The sequence below is a fragment of the Pimephales promelas genome, chromosome 3 (assembly GCF_988280905.1).
Source record: "Pimephales promelas chromosome 3, fPimPro1.hap1.1, whole genome shotgun sequence".
Lineage (NCBI taxonomy): Eukaryota > Metazoa > Chordata > Actinopteri > Cypriniformes > Leuciscidae > Pimephales > Pimephales promelas.
Genome location: NC_142771.1, coordinates 5100440 through 5122543, shown reverse-complemented (window position 1 = coordinate 5122543; position 22104 = coordinate 5100440). Strand labels below are relative to the sequence as shown.

Sequence of the window (22104 nt, the reverse complement as noted above, 5' to 3'; positions counted from 1 at the left end):
TGTTTTTATTGTATAGCCTAATATATACGGTGTATACTCATATTCTGTGTCCATTTGGACTTGACATTTATTTTTCTTCCAACTCAAGTCCACTTGCTTATGAGAATATACTGTAATATATGTGTATATAAGAAGATTACATTAGAATTCTTTAGATACAGGTTTGAATTAAATTTATTTACCCACAAAATACAACAATTAAAAAAAAAACACCACAATAAGTACATACAAAACAAATAGTAATCCTACGTTTATTTAATAGAAAACATGTATGATGGATATATTGTTATTATATAGAACCCCAAGGTTGGGGACATCTTTTATAGATTGTTTAACTGAAATGAGCTGGACAATGACATCACTGTTTTCTCCAGAGCACCTATATATAGATAAATTAACTAAATGATTGTGTAGGAGCCAATCTAATGCAATTATAGTTTTGTCCACTAGGGGCACTCTGACATTGATGTATGAGGACCACATGGGTAATGAGATACAGGTGTATTGGTAGTGGGGAAGCACACAGTTTTTTGACCGTGTTAAGCGATGTACTATGTGGAATACCATGCTGACCATGTCTAAGTTTGTTTGTGTTGGATTGAGTTTAATGGTGCTTAACCATGCTCGCTGATAAAGAGTGATATTCAAGGACAAATGGAATATGGACAATGTGTGTGCGCTGTATCTGCAAGGTATGGATTAGTATGTTTGAACAACAAAGAATGAAACAGCACAAGAAGCTAATTGGAAGCAACATGTATCAATTAGAGCACAATAAATAAAGACATAAAGACAGTTCATGGAGTTTATACGAGTTAATTACTTGCTCACTCCTATTGCCAATACCACAGCGGCTTAATGGAAAGCTGTTACAGATTGATAAACTAATGATATTTAATACAGAAATGAATCAACTGACTTAAGCTGAACAATGACACTATTTTCTAGAGCTGTTGTACAGTGGAAACAAACTTTGAAGCATCATTTTTCTGCTGTTTCATCACTGTAAAGCTGCTTTGAAAATCTATATTATAAAAAAAAGCTATATGTGTATAAAGTTGACTTGATTTGATACAATCACAATTCTTGTTGTTCCAGAGCAACATATTAAATGTTTATTTCTAAAAAGACAATGTTTTCCCCCTTTGACTCATGCCCATGTATAAATCAGTAGGATGTTGCCCGATTCTCCGGCTGGAATCATATCTATATGTTTAAACTGTTTAAATCATTGTCTATCTCTCCGTCAACCCTGGTCAATTCTATATAGTCTTTTAGTTCATCTCTTGTTTTTTGTATTTCCTTCTGGACATCGCAAAGCTCGTTATGTGTTCTCCTCATCTCTGCAATGGATTTGAGTACACTGGATTTGACCTTTTCTGGATCATCTACTTTTCCCTGTCTCATCTGGTGAATGTCTACAGAATCCATCACTATGAAGGCGACATCAAGGATGACTAGTAGTCCACTTAATACTCCTGACACTGCTTCTGCCACAACTCGTCCTACCCTTGCAGTCTGAGTAGCAATTCTGCTAACATTTGCCAACAGACCTAGATTCAGGAGTTGGGAGGCACACAAAATATTTCCCCTGTCTAAATTGCATGATATTTGGACATTGTCAAAACTCGTGTTGCCGAAAAAAACACTGAACTTTGTGATTCTTCTCAGTACCTTTCTCAGCGTGTTCAGTGGTGTGATAATTGGTTCGCTTACAGATTCATACTTCTGCTGAATTTTTTCAAGGCTCCCTCTGAATGCTTTTTGTTGTACAGTATTTGTAATGGTGGATGCAGCACCTGTTACTCCACCTGCAACTCCTACTCCAACACCGACACCGGTAACAATCAGAGACGCCCCAAGAGTAAACGGTGTCAAGATTAAACCAACTAATGCAGTGATTCCTCCAGCTGCTCCGATCACTGACCCGGACAGACTCCCCGCTGTGGCGCTGTAATGCGCAGACTCCATTGAATCTGTTATTCTTTCCCACTCATTAACTAAGACCTCAAAGTCTTTATAGTGCTTGTTGTAAGCCTTATCGAAGGCACTGATGGACTTCATGAAAGTCTGTAGCAGTACCTCTGGTGTTCTGCTGTTTCTGTCTACTGCATCTGTCAGGAACGGTTTTGCCAGAATCTCTTCAGCTGAAGGTCTGTCTTTAGGGTCACGGCTGAGCGTTTGTCTGATTAAATCCCGTAGTTCCTCGGAGTATCTCTCTGAGATGTGAGGGAGGTTTCCTGCCAGGCTGACAGCGTGACATATGTGACGCTTCATGCCATCTGCCTGTGGAGAAAGAAAAAAAAAATAGGAATCTTGTTAGTTTCAGTAGGTGTTGAAGGAAAAATAAAATAAAAGAGCTGTATATAACTGGAAGCAGTTTATAATTATATATAACTGGTCAAACAGACCAACCACTGTAACAATGATAAGATCTGACAAACAAAGGGTTAATCAAAAACCATGGAAACTAATTAATAAAGACAAAGAAATCTTAACTGGCAACAGTAAAAAAAACAAAGCTTCAAACTCAGGGAAGGTTAAGGATCAAGAGCCCAACTAAAGTAAACACTGATCAACATAATGGTGACTGAGGCCTTGTCTAATTTGTCTAAAGTAGCCTTTTGACCAAAATGGTAATGTATCACGCTGAAATATTCTAAAATCTTGTGTGTTTATTATTACACAAATGCAACAAGCTACTTCTCCATATGCAACTATGTATAAAAATAACGTATTAACAATGAGAGATATTAGGTTAAGGACCAACGTAATAGCACTGCTTATGTTGCTATGTAACGTAATTGCGATTTGCAAAATAGTTTCCTCAGAACGTATTTCGTGTGATACAGGGTTGCACATATCATGTCTTGAGTCCTCGGTCACTCAATCGATCAGTATAATAAGTAAATAAAACACGGAAGGGCATTTGACATGTTGTCTTTTTTATGAATGTTTTTTAGTTAGTTTAGAATTTGCAACATAATTGTGTAAGGCGTAAAAGACGTTCCCTCTCGGGAGCAAGAGTGTTGTGTTTGTGCATGTGCATTTTTTTTTAAAAATTGGAGAGGGCGGGTCTTCTCTAAAATTCGGAAAGATCCTCCGCTATACCTTTAACCTGTTAACTGTCACCCCCCCTTTTTTGAATAGACATGAAAATGCACATTTCGAACTTAAATGGTTGTAATTCAAGAATGCTTTGGAATATAGACATATGATTGGTCTTGTTTTAAAGAAGACATTTGGCAGATTTTTGTAGAAGTGAAAAAAATTAAGAAAGTGAAACAGAAAAAAAGTTATAGAAGTTTGAGTTTATGGAAATGTACAATGCAAAAATATTAATTATTCATATTTTACATAAAATATATATTTTCAAAACCTGGGCTACTCTAAAATGGCAGAAAAATCAAAGCCAAAAATCTGAACAAGTTGTGTTTCAAATTTTAGGTTGATATCTCAAAAAATGAGCTTTCAGTAAGATTTTGTTTGAGCGCAGTACCAAACTTTTTCACTAGGGCACAATCAGACTCCATTACTGCCCATATAAGGGCGCCTGCATTTCCATTCGTGTTTTGAGTGATATGAACCATTATTTTCACAATTTTCATACAATTTCTGAAGTAGAGATCCTATTCAGAAGTAGCATGGGAAGTTTGGCAGATTTTGATATGAATTGAACCTCTAAGAAACACATACAAAGAACATGCATGTAAGTCATAGCTAGCTGCCACGTCACAAATGGTCAATTTATTATTTTTTTCTTGATATTTCAAACTTTTCAGACCTTTTTTTCCAAAATAATTGAATGGATTCTATCTTTTGAACTTTTCGCATGAAAACAAACTAAGGTATCTACCATTTTTTCATGATTTTTCATGTTTACTGCTATTTTAAAATAAAGGTCTGAACACGCCTTATGAGTATGAAAATATTCTTGTTTTATATTGATAAATTATGGCTCCTCTGTAATATATTTTGAAAATCAGTCACCAAATATGGAAACTAGAGATTGTAAGCTTTCAAATGATATATAGTTTGTCAATATTATTTAAGGTATTTACTAAGATATTATTGTTTTAAAAATATAGTGGCAAACGTCCCACCTGTGGGACGGTGACAGTTAAGTGTAACATCAGGTGTCTTCAATAATGCTCAATCATCAATCAATTATTCACTTAATTATCTTTAACACTGCTTCAGTGTTCATTAACACGCTGCTCAGTTTAAATAATTCTCACTTTTAAGTGTTAATTTAACTCTGGGGATTTTGCTGTGTATTTCTGAACATTGGCTCCTCCCTCCCTCAGGCTCTCTCGTCCCTATGGCTCTACCCTCATCAACCCTCACCTTGCCTGCGAGTGACACGGACTCAAGAACATTCATCATTTTACCACCTCGGACATTCTTCTGCAGGTGGGTGGGTTGGCTGCAGGCACACACATAATCTTTAAATCCTTGAACAACAGCACTTCGATCAACTCAACTGCTATTTACAACTGTTATTCACTATAAACACGTCAACACATCCTCTATTCAGACGACACAGAAACCGAAAATTCTCGTGACAGCAGCATCTGTCTAAAAAACAATCTTAACCATTCTAGTATTTAATCAGAAACGATCTTAAAACAGGGCTTTAATTGTAAAATACCGAACTTGTCCTTTAACTCTCCGGACACTTTTACGCACAGTCCAACTCACAAACAGAGGCGGGGGAGATCGGAGGGGTCCATTTCCAAGGGGTGGCCTTTTCTACAGTCACGGTTATGATCTTAGTTTAATTTTTACTGACTCTTCAGTCACGTCTCATTTGTTTTATGATCTCGCCACAATCTGTTGTCATGGACACTGATTCAAACATCACACCAGCTAGTCCTGTAGTTCATTATTTCTGTGTAGTTTGTTCATCAAACTCCCTTGTGTGGAGTTTGGTGATTCTTTTGCCGTTTTGAGTTATTTAATAAATGTTTTACTATTTGACACTTTTGGCATTTCATCATCATTGGGCTGAAAGTGTGACAGTGATGTGGTGATTTTTGGAAAAAAACAACAACAAAAAACTACATAAATACTCACCCACACATCAAGCATGCAGAGATCATGGAGCAACCATCCCAATGACCATATGTCACTAAAACAGCCGATGCAAGATAATGAAAATCAAGAAATATTTACACTTTAAAACATGTTATGTGCTATCTACTCAAATAATGATAACAATACATATTATATTTTAGAGCATTTTAAGGCTTGAGGCCTATTCAGATGATACTAATGTTTCTGTAAAAACACCTCAGTGATTAAAACATATGCATTCGGCAGAGATGGGAGTAAGTCACACGTTCAAGTCACAAGTAACTTCTGTAAGTAATCTCTGGCATTCGGGTGGTGATTTATTGACGGTGGAAGAGCAAGCTTTGTGATCCTAAGTTGGAATGATACGAATAAATTCATATTTAATTTAATAATAGCATAATAATGTTATCTTTATTATTTCATATTTAAATATATATATATATATATATATTTAGCAGGAAATATGGAAATTATTTTTAAAAAATTGTGGAAGAATAAGGCTCTTGTTTTTTTTTTAAAGCAATAGCCTACGTATTTGTAAAATTGAATTGCTGCCACATAACGTTCTCATTCTCCATTTTGTTCGCTGAGGTGGAGCAGTGATGAAATATCATTATTGTAAATACTTTCCAGCATTTCAGTAATTAAAAAGTACATCTTTAAAATATAAGCAAATTACAATCAAGCTCAACAGTTAATGTGCACACAGTGCCTGATAGGGATCTGTAATGATCATCAGCTGGAGTACCCCTGAGAGCCACCAGAGGGCAATCCACATCAGACTATCCTGAATCCCTCACACTCCATTTCCCACAACTCACTGCCTGGACATCACCAAGGGGGTAATCCATCGACCGGAAGTTGAAGCCTCGCGGGAGCTGCCATCTTGTAGCAGAACTTCACTTGCGTTAGCATTCCCATTGACTCCCATTCATTTTGGCGTCACTTTGACAGCGAATAACTTTACATCTGAGGCGTTTGAAGACCCCATTTGTCCTTTATTTATTTCTGAAGAAACACGACAATGTATAAAATGCTCCATTACCTTGTAGCTTATGTTATGGCCTCGTAGAAGCAGTTTTTTGTAAAAGTAGGCTAACGATTGCGTCATACCCACGCGACTCTCTGTCGCACAGTAGAGAGATTACCGTATGGACAGGAGATGAAGCTCGCGCGCAATCGGGAAAACGTGGAGGCAAAATGACAAAATAATTAATCAGAATACCTGAGAATAATTTTTGTGTAAAAAATAAAACAAACAAAAATAACGAGTTTATTCGACTATTCCTTTTCTTCCTTGTTGGCCAGAAACGAGACTTCAAGAGATTTCCACGACGCATGAGCGAGAACTGAACTGAAGTAGTTGAAGGAGATCACAGTTCTCGCGCATGCGTCGTGGAAATCTCTTGAAGTCTCGTTTCTGGCCAACAAGGAAGAAAAGGAATAGTCGAATAAAGTCTCGTCGCTTGATAAACTTATAGTTGAGCCACTGTAGTCACATGGAATATTTAAACATTTTCTTCATTGACTTTCTGGGCCGTCAAGTTTCGATCCCTTAGGAGCCTATGTAGCAGTGATCCACCTCTCAAATTTAATCTAAAAAAATATCTTTATTTGTGTTCTGAAGATGAACAAAGGTCTGATGGGGTTGGTACAGCATGGGGGTGAGTAATTAATGACTTAATTTTCATTAATGCTGAACATATCCAAAAGCATACCTCTTGGAATTATATTTCCTCTGATGAACTTCTGGGCTGATGTAGAGGTTTGTACCCACAACTGAATTAGCATATTCATCAGCTCTACAAAGGAAAAACAATGTAAACTCAAACCTGTAACAGTCAAGGACTCTGACTTTCGATCCATCACTAGTTCCTATTAATGTGGGTTTTTTTTTTACCTTTTCAATGCTTTTGAGCTTCCAAAATCTCCTAGATTGATGTAACCATCTTCAGTCAGGAAGACATTCTACCATGACAACAGAATTCTCATGAGTTTTCCAGATTTGACTTTGTTATGTGATTTGTTGAGCTTTATCAGTGCATACCTGTGGTTTAATATCTCGATGAAGAATTTTCTTCTTATGTAGATACTGCAGAGCCAGGCAAATCTGAACCAGCCAGTCAAGGATCTACACACATCAAGGGTGTAAGGTTGATTTTTAGATTGGTGGGGACATCCCCAGAAGCAGAAGAATCAGGAAATTTCTAAAATAATGTTTAAAGCTTTTTAGTCATTACCCAGCCAGCACAGCCATGTGGGGCCCACATGTGTTTGACCTGGACTATCTAACTGGGACCCAGCCAGTTTTGTCCACGGTTTCCATGGCTGTGCAGGCTGGGTATTGACCTTAAAGGGATAATTGAGGATTTAGCATTAAGCTTTGTATTGTATTATTGTATTAAGAAAAACTGTAGTATTTTCGTATTACCATGCTTTCCACCGTCATATCCCCCTGAGACAAGAGATTTATGTATTTTTTTTGTCTGGAAAAAAAATCCTCAGATGACGCAAAAATCATCATTTTGCGTCATCGGAGGATTTTGTGTCCAGAGGCTAAAGACTAGAGTCAGTAGTCGGGTCTGTCCTGCATGTCATCAACCCACCCATAGAGGGCGATCTCACTCACAGAATGAACACATACGTATGCTGCGTCCCAATTCGCTTACTTATACTACGCCCTAAAAGTATGTACTCTTTTTGTGAGGAAAAAGTACATACTTTTGAGTGTGTAGCAAAAGAGTAGGCAAGCTTTTGGGACATACTATCACGTCATCTTTAATGACATCAGCTCTGTGTGCATCCTGTCACCGTAAACTGCCCTGTCAATCATCTCGTCACAGTTAAAATCCTCCATTCAATCTAATTTTATTTCCTACCGTTACGGAGCGCACGTTCATCTGCCAGTTGTGGGTCTTTCATGCTCTCCTCGTGTGTTTGCAATTTGAATATAATGATGCATTTAAAACGTAATGGCTAAACGTGTCTTTACAAAAGTTCACAATGCTGCTGCAAATGCAATATAATGCGGACAACATTGAATAAATTCATTTTCGTCAGGTTAGATACTGATAATTAATCACTCGAAGCTCTTTATCTAAACTTTCAACACAACCGCGGGGACTCGCGCGTCCTCCGTATCGACAACGTGTCTGTAGTTTTTTAACACTTTTTACTCGTGTTTGTAGTTCTAACCGAATCCTCGTCCAACGCGCAATGGTTTGTGGGCAATATCAGCTGTTAGAGTGTGCATCGATCTACACTTCGGATTCTGACCGGAAAAAGTAGACCATCCGGGTATCTTTGAAACACTCTTTTCAACATACTACGATTTGGGACGTACTAATTCTGTTTTCGAATACTATTTAGGACGGATGGTACGCGAATTGGGACGCAGGGATAGTGTCTGCCATATTTTTTTGTAAGCTAAGCTGGCAGGCTCTTGTTCTGTGGAGAAAGACCATCCTCTTTTTCCCGGACACGTCCGGCCGTCGATGTCCGGGATTCAGCTTTTGCTTTCTGCAGTCGACATTCATTGTTTACATGCACAGCTTGTGTTTCAATCTAACTGAATTTATTCCATTGGTGAATCTGAATGTCGTGTTTACATGAACGCTAAACAAGTGATCGGTTGATGTGCGTTTTAACATTGCTAAGAAAATCCCCGCTCCTCCGTGAGAGATACGAGACAGGTGTCGCTCATCGGTAATCACGCCACCGGCCTCGCGCCGTTCTCCCGCGGCCCTCACTCGTCCCGCTCGCCACAGTAAACATGATGAACGGCGACTGTAGAACGCAAAAGCCCAATCCCTGACATTTTGGGCGATCTCGAAACACATTTTTGGGCAGACTCATCACGGAGACTCACTAGTAGCCTAGACTTGTTGTTTAACTACTGCGCTCTGTTACCGGTAGGCGTGGCCTCCTAGGGCAGCGAAGCAAGTGCATTCTGGGAGTTGTTGTCTTTCATCCACATCAGCCAAAAATGTGGGCTTTTCTCAGTCTAGAAAACTCCAAATTCAAAATAATTTCAAATTTCTTCAATATAAATGACCCATTTTAAATACACATTCATCTTTCCATAGCTGAAGTATCCCTTTAACATTATGTTAATTCATTAATTCTGTAATGTTACAGGTAACTACCCATCTAGCAATTTTGCGTTTAAAAGACGTAATGGCCATTCAAACACAGCCCAGTCGTCTAGGCTAAAACAAGACAAAATGAGGGCTGTCAGTGAAAATTTAATAGATGTCTAAACCAGAGCCCAAGAAAAGACTAGTCATCAATTAGATAACAAGGAAATTAATGCCTCCCTGTCTTCATTAGTTATGTAGTTACCACAAGTATAATGACACCAGTCATTTTGGACCTTGTGGGCACATTTTTGGTCTCCATGAGGAAACAAGCCTATAAATCATACAGAATCAGTCTGATGTGATGGGTAGATTTAGGGGTCGGTTGAGTGTGTGTGTGTGTGTGAGAATATACAGTTTTCACAGTATAAAAACCATTACGTCAATAAGTCCTCATAAAACATAAAAACATGTGTGTGTGTAGTGTATGTTTGTATAATGTCCCCACAAGGAGTGTATATGTTTGGGTCATAACCTACTAAATCATGTTTTATGTGAGAGTGGTTTTAAGGATAGAATAGAATAGAAACTCACCTGTTTTTCTTCAAAAAAACGTTCATCTTTCTGTTTGCCCATGAGTTTTGAAAGGTCACCTCCTTCACAATACTCCATCACAATATAAATGCGTCCCGCTTCTTTTTCTAAGTAAATGTACATCCAGTCAGAGAATGACTTAACTCTGACTGTCTTAATAGCTAAATTTTCTGAAAGCGTCTTTGTTCAGTTAACTACGTAATCCATGGTTTTTCATAATTTTTCAGAAACAACTTAAAACGAACAGATTTTTTATTCGGAACAAAGGAAAAATATAGTCTACAAAGAACAAGTACCTTCAAATGAATCCACATAAGTAACAATGTATCCAAACTGCAGCGTTTTCAGGATCTCGACTTCCCTTTTGACAGAATTCAGTTCCTCACCCTGAAAAGAAGAAGAAAAAAACTTATTGTAAGGAAAAGTTGTGAGTCCTGTGGTCAATACTCAAGGAAGATCATACATCTCTGGAGTTCATCTGTTTGACCACATAAGGATCTCCATCTGCATCTTTCACCAGAAACGCCATTCCTGAAGCTCCTCGTCCAAGCTCTTCCTCTATGGTGTATCCATGTTCTTTTAGCACTTCTATAATCAAGATTTACAATAATTTCTGCAAAATACTGTATGCGTTGTCAATTGAAATAAGAGAAACAAAGCTTTTCCAAACATTGAATCAATTATATTTTTTTTAAGCGTTCAAAACACCACTAGGTGAAACCTGTTGTTCAAGACTGTGTGAATGCAATGAAAACTCAGTCCAAACATGCAAAAAAAAAATTATTGCAAACATTTTCTTGATTGTGTAACCTATTAAAGGGTTAGATCATCTATTTTTAAATATACTGCAACATGTGCCTTGATCATGTTTGGCTATATATTAATTAATACATATAAAATACTTATAAATGAAGACACAAATAGCAGCACATTTAATGTGTACACATTGCACATACATGCTCCCATATAAATGTGAACGTGCAGTGACTGTGACGTACATAATTCATCTTTGTGCTAAATATAGCCTAATTCTATACATTGTTGGTGATAAATGCAGTACTTTGTTCTTAGCGTTTTTCCTCATAACTGTTCAGGGATAGTGGTCCCAAACGTTCTGTATTCGTGATGATGTAAGGCGCTTGCCAGCGCTTTTTGTGGGCTAGTGTTTTCTCATACCAAAATAAATGACACACGTATTTGTGTGCTCAAGGTGAGAAGTTGTTTCTTGCAAGTTACTGCAATTATCACACTGATGACCCCGACATTAGTCTGCTGGACGTACCCAGTGACACAACATGACCATGACCACGAACGCTGTCACCCTCAAACTCCACGAATTGTGGGAATCATCTGCATGGTTCGCACAGACTAAAACGCAGTTTGCGCTGAGTGAGATCACCGCAGATACAACCAAATACTTGGTAATTCAACAGCATCCAGTGTGGTGATCCTTCTTATAAACCCTCTGGAAAACACGAAGAGAATGTAGCACTCAAAGCCCACCAGTTGAAAACATTCGGACTGTTGGACGGGCCTTGAGACGCGAATTGAAGAGATTTCCAGAACGCATGCGCGAGAACTGAGACGAGGACGTTCTTCTTTGACTACTTTTTGTTACCGGCTGCTCACCGCTTAGGAGTATTCATAGACATATACACTAGACCTCACCTTGGATACGGCAGTTCATTAGAACAAATGCGTCAATAGAGCCGCCATCTTGAAACAGGGGAGCACCGCCACTTTAATGCATCAGCGTCAATGTAGTAGACACAGGTCTAACGCAAATAAAATCACCATAACTCATCATGAATGCGATTTTTCTTGTTTTTTTGGTTTGTTCCAACGGTCAGACATGCATTTATCATTGATTCCAAAAAGAAGAAAAAAAAATATTTTTTTAAAAAAACATTCTTCCTAGTTCAGATTTCATCCGTGAACATCATACGCTGCACAAAAGTCCGCCACCATCAATGAATTCGAAGTAAAGGCAGAGATAGCAGCCTTACCTAGCTACTTTCCTATGACAAGACCCCTGTTCCAAGATGGCGGCGGTTTTGACGCATGCTTAGAACACCAAAGTGAAGTCTATATGTCTATGAGGAGTATTAACGCCCCCTACTGTATAGGATGACGTGCAGATATAGCTGGAAGCGCAAAACTTTATGTTTACAAGCAGAGGAAGATGCGCGCTGTACATACGCATTTCAATTACCGTATTTTCCGCATTATAAGGCGCACTTAAAAGCCTTTAATCTTCTCAAATACGACAGTGCTGTGCGCCTTACAATCTGGAGCGCCTTATATGTGGATCATCATCTTATACGGTAGAGGGCGGTAATACTACTAAGCGGTGAGCAGCCGGTAACAAGAAGTAGTCGAAGAAGAACGTCCTCAGCTCAGTTCTCGCGCATGCGTTCTGGAAATCTCTTCAATTCTCGTCTCAATGCCAATAAGGAAGTAATGGAATAGTCGAATAAAGTTGTTATTTATGTTTTTTTTCGCACAAAAATTATTCTCGTCGCTTGATAAACTTATAATTGAGCCGCTGTAGGCACATGGAATATTTAAACCTTTTCTTTAATGACTTTCTGGGCCGTCAAGAGCCAGTCCCTTAGGCAGTCTATGTAGGACTGATCCAGCTCTCAGATTCAATCAAAAATATCTTTATTTGTGTTCCGAAGATGAACGAAGGTCTTACGGGGTTGGTACAGCATAGGGGTGAGTAAATAATGACTTAATTTTCATTTTTGGGTTAACTAACCCTTTAAAAATGAAGTGTTTAATGTTTTCTGCTCAATATTAATATAGGGTGAGATTTGTTAGTTTTTAATGTTCTATTATTTTGGAATATAAAAAGGTTTTCTGGTATGCACTGCACATCATCAAGACTGTAATTACTAAATTTTAAAGTAATGGCTATGCATTTCTCAACACAGTGAGAGTCCCTTTGCAAGATACATTAGTATATGCAGGTGATGTACTTGTGGTTTTACTAACTGAAATATTGAACATTGATAATGCAAATAATTATAAAATATAAATATATTACATATTTTTCTATATACGTGTTTCTATGAGTAAAAATATCTGCAATATAGACATGCAGTGCCATATCTGATCACATACGTATATCTATAGTATGAAGTGTATTTAATAACATTAAAATGATATACATTATGATGTACAGTAGTAAATATAGTGTCACATATTTTTCCAAATATACTGTTATATTTTTCTTTTTGTAAATTTCAGTGCTTTAACCTCATTTTTTTTTTTTTCAAAAAATTATTTTCCACTTTATTTTCGAAAATATTTGTAGGCCTGCGTAGAGTTCAAACTGCTTTTTCGTTATACCCCACACAGTGGAACTCTTAGATAACACTGGGAAAGCCTGCCTTTCCAGGGAAGGGGAATACTGCGGAAGCAAGCCACATCCTGCCCGAAGGGAAATACATCATTTTATTAGGGGGGGTGGACAGGACTGGACAGTGACAGCATAGCGGACTCTGCCAAGAGAAATACACGGACTCACCGCAAGGAGGTGATCGTGGAAGAATAAGCATATGGGATCGCCACAGGGATCACTACACATGGAATCCAGCCTAGCACAAGTTACACAAGCATACAAGCACTAGGCCTGGATTCGGACGCTCTGAAACCTCATAGAGGGGGCTCTAGCAGAATTGATGGTGTAAACCACCGCCTGGGGTAGGTCACCTAGTCCTAGATCCTCCGAGTTCTGTCCAGGGACCAGACATGGAGTTTCCAGAGGTCTGGATGTGGGTGCTATAGGCTTCTCTGTCTCTAAATGAGCAGGTCCTCTCTCAGAGGAGTGGGCCATCTCCAGGTGGGCCGAGGAGATGGCGGATGAGTTGTGACATTCAATGAGAGTGTAGACCCATTGCAACGACTGAATGTCTCATAAGGCACAAGTATACACAAAACTACACAACCTATACAAACAAGTATAGGTTGTCATCATACCTGTAAGTTATCAGAAAATTGTTGAAACAGCGGTATTCCAATTTTCAACGTAATATTTAAAAAAGAAAACGCATATTTTTCAGTCCTCGTCTGACTGTAGTCTACCATTGCCATCAGATTGTGGTTTCTAAGAACGGTTTGATGTTTATTTTGCAAACGAAAAATATGTGTGATATTTATACTCACTGATCATGCCAGGAGAAACATCCATGCTCTGATCTGAGGAAATGCTGACAGCACTGGCGTCTGAGAGTCTGCGATACTTATCCATCTTCAGGGGAAAAGGATGCATTACATTATATTTACGTATCTTTACATTTACATTACTGGCCGAGATCTTTCAGTGTTCATAATACTTTATCTTCTTCATCCCTTCACTGCAAACAAGCTGAGATTGTCTAAATCCTTGGTTGTCGTATTTACGCCTATAAATCCCAGAAGAAAGAAAAGATAACGCAAATATAAAGGGGACCAAGAGCCCAACGAAAGGAAACAATGATCACCACAATGGTAACTTAAAACGAAGCAAATATCAACATCTAAACCTCTGTTAATTCTCACTAGGATCTTCTACATCTGACAGAAATAGTCAAAGTATCTGTATTTTATGCATGTGATTAAGGGCAGGATCTGGTTTCTCGTATGATCCAAAGATTTACAGGTGTTTCCTTTATGTTCATAATTTTTGCACAAAGACACTGTCTGTGAGCTGCTTTGCAATTACAAATGGAAATTACATTGAAATAAACAAGAGTTGTAATTCATTGCATCTTGGGAGTGTTTATTTGGTCCGGAATAGTGGTGTGCACAGACCTCCTCAGGGGCAGAGGGACCAAAAAGGACACTAAACATTTTTTTTAATTTTTTTTAAATTTTTATTCTCCTTGGCATTATAAGAAAATATGTTGATTCAATTAGAAAGCCAACCCGGTCTCATCCCAAGACGTCATATAACTGACGTTTTGGGACGTCTTTTGACCATACGTCAATATTCGCCTTTTTAGGGCCCCCTTAAACGTCGGTAGATGAGGTTATGGGATCCTAACTCTACCCCAGACCTAAACCTAACCCGTCACCTAACTGACGTTAAAGGTAAAGCGTCAGTTGTATGACGGCCCGGGACCGCCATCTACCGACGTTTAAGGGAGCCCTAAAAAGGCGGATATTGACGTATGGTCAAAAAACGTCCCAAGACGTCAGTTATATGACTTTTTGGGATGAGACTGTGTTGAGAAAGCATAGCACATCAAATAAAAATATGGAAATGATGATAATATTACTAAATACTATTTACTTTACCAAACAAAACAGTGAGAATCAAGAAGGTAATTTTGTAAATTTGGCATTTTTAGTTTTGTTGTATTATATGTATGAAAGTGTATAGCTATCATGAATCAGTAACACTTTACAACAAGTTTTTCATTAATCAAGCATTTGCATTTATTAATCTTAGTTAATATTAATTTCAGCATTTACTAAAACATTCAAATCAAAAGTTGTATTTGCCTTCATTAGTTAATGCACAGACTGTGATTAACAACTGAGCACAACTGAAATGAAAGTGATCAAATTGATAATATTAAGGAAATGAAGACAAACCTGCTAATTTCTTTGTGTGTCTTCTGTCCAACTCCAGGCGTCTAAACAGCAAGTGAAAGCTGTTATCAGGCTTGTTGTATTTCAAGCAGCGCTGCACACACACTGATCAGTGCGTCACATCAAAGTACCGCGAGAAGGATTGGAGAGCAGGCGCTACATTTGCTTTTGAATTGCTCTCGCGATACTTTGTGACACACCAAGTCTATACACTGGATACCTTGAAATCACATGACACAGGATTTCTTTGAAATCACACCAGAGTCGTTCCTTAAAGGGATACTGCACTTTTTATGGAAATACGCTCATTTTACAACTCCCTCAGAGTTGAACAGTCGTGTTTTACCATTTTCAAATGCATTCAGCCGATTTTCTGATATTTAGAAGAATATCAGTAACCAGACAGTTTCTGGTCTCATTGACTTCCATAGTATATTTTTTTTTCCTACTATGGAAGTCAATGAGACCAGAAACTGTCTGGTTACTAAAATTATTCTAATATCAGAAAATCGGCTGAATGGATTCGAAAACGGTAAAACTCGACTGTTCAACTCTGAGGGAGTTGTAAAATGAGCCTATTTCCAAAAAAAAGTGGAGTATTCCTTTAAAATAACACCACAAAGCAGAAAGAGATAGTGTTTGTTTTTGTACTTTTGACTATGAGTGCAAACAGTTTTGTACAGAACATTTATGCTTTGTATTTGATAGATTGTCACCTTTCAGTCATATCTTCTTTATCTTTAAACATTGAGTAATCATTCCGTGGTAGTTCAGCTTCTTCAAAAGAGGAAATTATACATGTATGAAGAAGCTGAACTACCACAGAATGATTACTCAATGTCTCCAGACATCGGTTACACCTTTGTATAATGGAGTTTTTGGAAAATGATCTTAAATAATTATAAAAAAATCTGTATTCATATGTATTAATCATGTTGATGACAACAATATTTGGACGGTAAATAAAAGAAATATTGCATATCAATCATGTCAATTTCCTGCACCTGTCTTAGACATCCAAAAGGGGTCCAAAAAAATGACCCAGTTCAAAGGTCAAATTTTGAACGTCAATATGACGTCCAAACAGTGGACCTAGTTTGGACGTCGAATAGATGTCCAAAATTGGTCATAGACCGACAGACCCAATATCTGCACGTCTATCTGACGTTCAGTGTTTAGTGGGTTTCTATTCCCCACACTTTGAGAAACGCTATGGTACTTTGCATCGCCATGGGGGGCAAAATATGTTGGCGTTTAAAAATACACCCGATTTAAGCACTTGTATTTACACACATAATATGCAGGAGAATAACTCACTCACTGTAGCTTGTGAACATCCCATTGTCTGATTATTTGGGGTCAGAGAACACCATTAGCTCACTCATCTCTTTAATTTTGTGCTGGATATTGAAGTGTTAGTTAAAAAATAAACATGTTAATTAATAACAAACAAACAAATACTTTAAATCAACATGAAACCGAAATTAAGAAATGTATCACAGTTTGAAAATGACTTTCATAATATTTTCTTTTAGTAAAGCCATGACCGTATCACCCACCACAGAGTTTTGTATTTGTGGTTGAGACTGTGCAGAGATTACATCGATATTAGGGTTCTCGAACCTTGCCTGTTTGCACTATGCCGGAAACTTGTATCAGCATGCATTTCAGGTCTGTCAAAAATAAATAAATCAATTTTAAAACACTACTTTTCTTTAAAAATTGTGTCAGACATATTTGGTTGCATGATTATCCTGTTTCATCGTGTTTAAAGAGATTAGAACAAAAACGGGTATGAAATTATGTTTTTATTCTTTGAAAAAGTGTAATCGTATTTGGTTTTTAGGGGTACATTGCAAACTAGTGTCATTTAGCTTCATCTTTGGTTTTAAGGGAAATGAAATATTCTCAGGAACCCCATTCACCCCTGAAGTTATGACTTTTGAAGATCTCTCATGTGTAGATTCACTGAAATTAAAGGTTCAGTAGGTTTTAAAAAATATTTTAATAGCTAAAATCAATGTTTTTAATTCATAAAAATGATCTCATTGGTGTAAAATTAGCTCTGGCAATGTTCCGACTCATAAGTGAAGAATTTCTCATCGTTATTTTCATAGTATGGGAAAGTGCACAGAGGCCCATGTTGTTCCGCCATCTTGAAAAACTATAATAGCAGAGAGGGACAAACGCACTAGCCTGCTTTTTCGTTCAGAGCAGCGAGAGGCGCTTGTCACTGCCCCGACAAATTTGAAAGGCTGCACTGCACGGTAGCCTACTTCATGATGTAATCCTCGTAGCCAAAAAGCATAAACATTTTAATTAAAGAGAAATGTGACCGACAAATTCAAAACGAGGGTAAATATCGCCAAAGTCAGTTCATGCAACCAACAGACAAACTGTCGTATCAACAAATGATAACATTTTAAAAGATTTCTTAAAAACAAAACAAAAACAACAACAACAGAAAAAACTTTGACAACATGTTTCCTGTGGCGTGCACAAAAAAATACGGTTTGAAATATTTTTTCATATAAATAAGATCGCCAGAGCACAGTTTTTGCTTTAAAACATTTTTTTTTTTTTTATTTTTGAACAGAAGCTGTTTAGTAAAAATGTTACCTTTGGGAAAATGTATGCATGAATCATTTATATTATACTGAAGTCTTCTAAGAAGGTGAATAGATTAGGTAGACATGATTTTTATTATACTTTTAAATTAATTTAGTATGAATAAAACCCTGGAAAGCAGACTAGCTTTACTGTGATATTGGCCCGTAATTCATCTAGCCTGTAACTCCTCCATCTCTGTGAGGACTGTGTGAAGCTTCATCTCACCCTGTAGATTATCACAACTTTAGCTGTTTGCTTTTTGGATTGTTTATTATTATTGTTATTATTATTATTATTATTATCATTGTGTAAATAACTACTTCTTCAGCTCTATGAAAATGTAAAGTATTTTTACATTGATATATATATATATTTATACCATGGTCTTGGTGAATACTCGATTCTGATTGGCTGCAGGGTGTCCGTTAAAAAGTGATAGAGGACACCTAGTAAAGTAGTTCTGGTGAAACTGCCTGTTTACCATTCGAAATGAATATATAAATGCGCTGCCCACAACAGCTGTGAGTAACCATAGCAACAGGCAGTCAAAGTATCCGTTAACAATTTGCTCTATCAAAACAAACATCTAACGTTATTCTGCTAAGAACCAATCGTATGCCATAGACATAATATCTTGTCAGTAGTACGATATAGCTCTGGAGAGTTCAGAGTTCAGTATGCATCCAGCGAGATAAGAGTGAGCACTTTGCCTGTGTGATTTTGAGTTAATAAACCCTCATGATAAAACGAATTCAGCGTGCACCTCCTTCCATCGTAATATGAACAAAAGCTTTACAAGTTAGATATTACATAGCCTACTAATACAACAATGAGCGACTTCGTTTTTTCGTCAGTCTCTCATGGACTGACGGAGCCCAGTAAGCCCGCAGACTGCTCTCGCATCGTTGTCACCGACATTATTTGACGGAGAGTCGATCTACAGCAGTGGTTAGTGTAGACTAGTGTAACACATAGTGTTTTATGTGTAATAAAAAATAACTATGCCTAACGTTACCTTTGTGTTTCATGAAAAAAAGCATTTTTGAACCTGAAGGGTTCTACAAGCTGAGCAGACTAGCTAAGTTATATCTCAAGTTACTAAATAAATCGTCAGTTATTATTTAAAAAAAACTAGATTTAGCCTAATTAAAATATAAACTAATGTTTTAAAAATGTTTTATTTGGCAAGTGACCATGGTATAAGCGGGTTAATGCCCTCCGAGGTGTCAATTGTCAGGTTTTAATGGACTTCGGCGGAGGCAACCGTCCTCCGCTGCGCGTCGGCCGGTTTACGCCTCGCCGTCGTCCATTAAAACCTGACAATGGACACCTCGTCGGGCATTAACCCTTACATATATATATATAAATTTAGCTAAAACTATGTTTATATTGTTTGAATACATTTTAGTAACAAGTTATATACCTTATTTATAATCATTTAGCCTAAAACAGATATTAGTTAATTTTGGAACCAACTTAGTGTGTGTTTGTGGGTGCAAAACAGCTTGTTTGTTTATTTATTTAAATGTATTTATTTTGAAAATTTAAAAATGCAGTTTTCTGTGACGGTTGTGTTTTAGGCGTATCATTAACAAACAGTGTTGTGCAAGTTACTTCCAAACTGTAATACATTAGGTATTACTTGTTACTGTTATTTAAAAGTAATTCATTACCTTACAATATTACTGTCCCAGAATTGTAATGCGTTACATTACTCATGTATTACTTTTGAGTTACTTTCACCAAAATAACTAAGTAGAACTTAACTTTTGGGCTGTAACGATATGCAATATGAAACCGAAATCACGATTCGCCACACGACTCAGATCCACGAACCTACAGAATCGCGACACACCTCTTCCAACTCCAGCGTTATTCTCCTTACCGTCCATATCCAATGCTGCCTTATCTTTAAATTAGGCTATTAGTATTATTTGAAGTTAACATTATAAAATACGTAGACCTACACCACACAACTAATTGAGGATAAATTATTTAAAATTGGGGAAGTCCAGCATTATGGACATGACATTTGCAGTCAAAACATGAAATAAAAATTCTCAGAAAATTCATCTATTGAAACGTATATAGGCTACTTCCTTAAAGGACTCCAGGCATTAGACAAATATCAGTCTATGTTTTATTTTTAATATTAGGGAAAAGACACACATTCATGCGTGACAAAAAAATAGGAGGCAAAATACATTTTTTTGTAATTCTGTTAATTACACTGCGCAAATCGGATGAGGAAGGGTTGGCTCTCCAGTCTCCATAGAACTTAAAATATTCATTTTATTTTAGTTTTCGTGTTCGCATTTATGAGGAAAAACAATGTTACAGACGTGACCGCTCTGAACTGGCACTAAAAGACTGCTTTAAAACTTTCACATAGTCTGTTGCCTTTAAGAAGTAAAAGCAGAAAATACACTGTAATACAACTGTAATACAAGCCTCACTGAACATGTAACGAGTAAAATATTACTGAAAATTGATTAGTAATGCCTTACACTACTGCGTTACAGCAAAAAGTAATATGTTACTGTAATGTATTACTTTTGTAATGCGTTACTCCCAACACTGTTAACAAAATCATTAGTTTATCTTCTAAAAGATAAATAGAAGATACAAATGTATTAAAACGTTCATTTTAAAATATCAACTTAAACTTTTATTATTATTCTTTTAAATAAATGTAGTACGAACAAAACTTTGGCTCTGGAAAGGTGTTAGCAGACTAACATTACACAATGCACAGAGGCTCATCTCTGTCACCCTATGAACATTAAAAAGTGTCAAGTAACTTCTTGCTCAGAAGACACGCATGGTGATCAGAAGGGCCTTATCAATGGTGGTCGGCCTGAGACGTCACAGACTCTAAATGTCTTTGTCCCCCTCTCTCTGAAAATAGGTCTATGTGGCAAATTTCTAACAGATACAACTTATGGATATATTGATCATGTATATTCACATGTGTGTGTGATGATGTGTGAGACCCTCAAATTTCAAAGTTCTTAACATGCACCCTGATAAATAAAAAATATCCTTTAATCTCAAGTCAAGTTTTTCCACAGACCATCGATGTAGAATATTTGTTTAATTAAGACTTAAAAATTCATTCAATTTAATTTATTTATTTATTTATTTATTTATTTTCGTTACGGACTAGAAAAGCTGCTCATTCGGACCTTTACACATATTAACTTTAGTTTGTCAAAATTTTGCGCTCTCTCCTGCTTACTAAGTCCTTGTCTATATGATTTCACACGTTCAACGTGTTTTTTCCGGGGGGTGGGGGGGGGTTGTATGTGTGTAATGATGTGTTCACTGTAGGGCTGGGCGATATATCGCACGATATTGTTATGCGCGTCTAATCAGTAAAGCCGGTTCCTTGATTAGTAGTAAATCACCTTCACCTGCTTTCAGATGGACGATATGAGTGTTAAATTAACACTCAAGAGTGTTAAAGTTAATGAGATAATTAAGTGATTAATTTAGTGATGATTGAGCATTATTGAAGACACCTGATGATCACAAGCAGAATCGCTGAAGGAGAAAATCACAAATTGTAAGCCACCATTATGGAGATCAGTGTCTGCTTTAGTTGGGCTCTTGACACTTATACTTTCACTTTAATCTTTGTTTGTCTGCTGTTATTGATTAATACCAGTCAAATGAACAAAGACAACTGTGATCTGATAGTGTTGGTTTTGTTTTGACATAAATATGCTATGATCTGAAAAATGAACCCTTTTCAGATGATTTTGTTTAACTTAACAATAGTTTAGTGGTTCTACAACATATGATAATCAGTATTTTTCTTATAATCCAAAACATTTAATAAAAAAATGCTCTGATCAAATCACTTTCAAATGCATTTATTTAGAAACACAGACATCAATAATCAGCCTGTGTATCTCAACTATGGTGACATTTATAATCCTAATAATCCGACAATCACAACTAGGGATGAGCGAGTACAGCATTATCTGTATCTGTATCTGTATCTGTATAACCATATGAATTATCTGTATCTGTATCTGTACTCGGACTGGGCGGGGCCTAAACCCGGAAGTGGGTCGGGTAGTCTTGAAATGGGCGGGGCTTTTAACCGGTATGTTATTTTAAGCATGCAATTGATATGGGTTGATCAGAAATTGTTATATTTATT

The 22104-nt window shown here is 37.1% G+C and overlaps 1 protein-coding gene across 1 annotated transcript; it reads right to left on the bottom strand.

Annotated features, from left to right (window-relative positions):
* Window positions 1–156: 156 nt before the first annotated feature.
* On the bottom strand, window positions 157–15439 carry LOC148981903 (uncharacterized). The gene is made up of 10 exons (XM_089129079.1): window positions 15330–15439; window positions 13917–14001; window positions 10210–10334; window positions 10043–10133; window positions 9747–9853; window positions 7124–7207; window positions 6977–7044; window positions 6795–6878; window positions 5077–5131; window positions 157–2286 (listed from the first exon to the last, which is right to left on the bottom strand). Exons 2-10 carry the CDS (start codon window positions 13999–14001, stop codon window positions 1207–1209), a joined length of 1779 nt encoding a protein of 592 aa, XP_088985205.1. The 5' UTR covers window positions 15330–15439; the 3' UTR covers window positions 157–1206.
* Window positions 15440–22104: the final 6665 nt, after the last annotated feature.

What these genes read in the sequence shown, in the direction of transcription:
- LOC148981903 (XM_089129079.1), bottom strand. Translation starts at nt 14,001, where the DNA reads ATGGATAAGTATCGCAGACTCTCAGACGCCAGTGCTGTCAGCATTTCC. An exon ending in TGTTTCTCCTGGCATGATCA is followed by an intron (nt 10,335 to 13,916) that starts GTGAGTATAAAT and finishes TCTTGATTATAG; the next exon opens with AAGTGCTAAAAGAACATGGA. An exon ending in AGGAAATATAATTCCAAGAG is followed by an intron (nt 5,132 to 6,794) that starts GTATGCTTTTGG and finishes CGGCTGTTTTAG; the next exon opens with TGACATATGGTCATTGGGAT.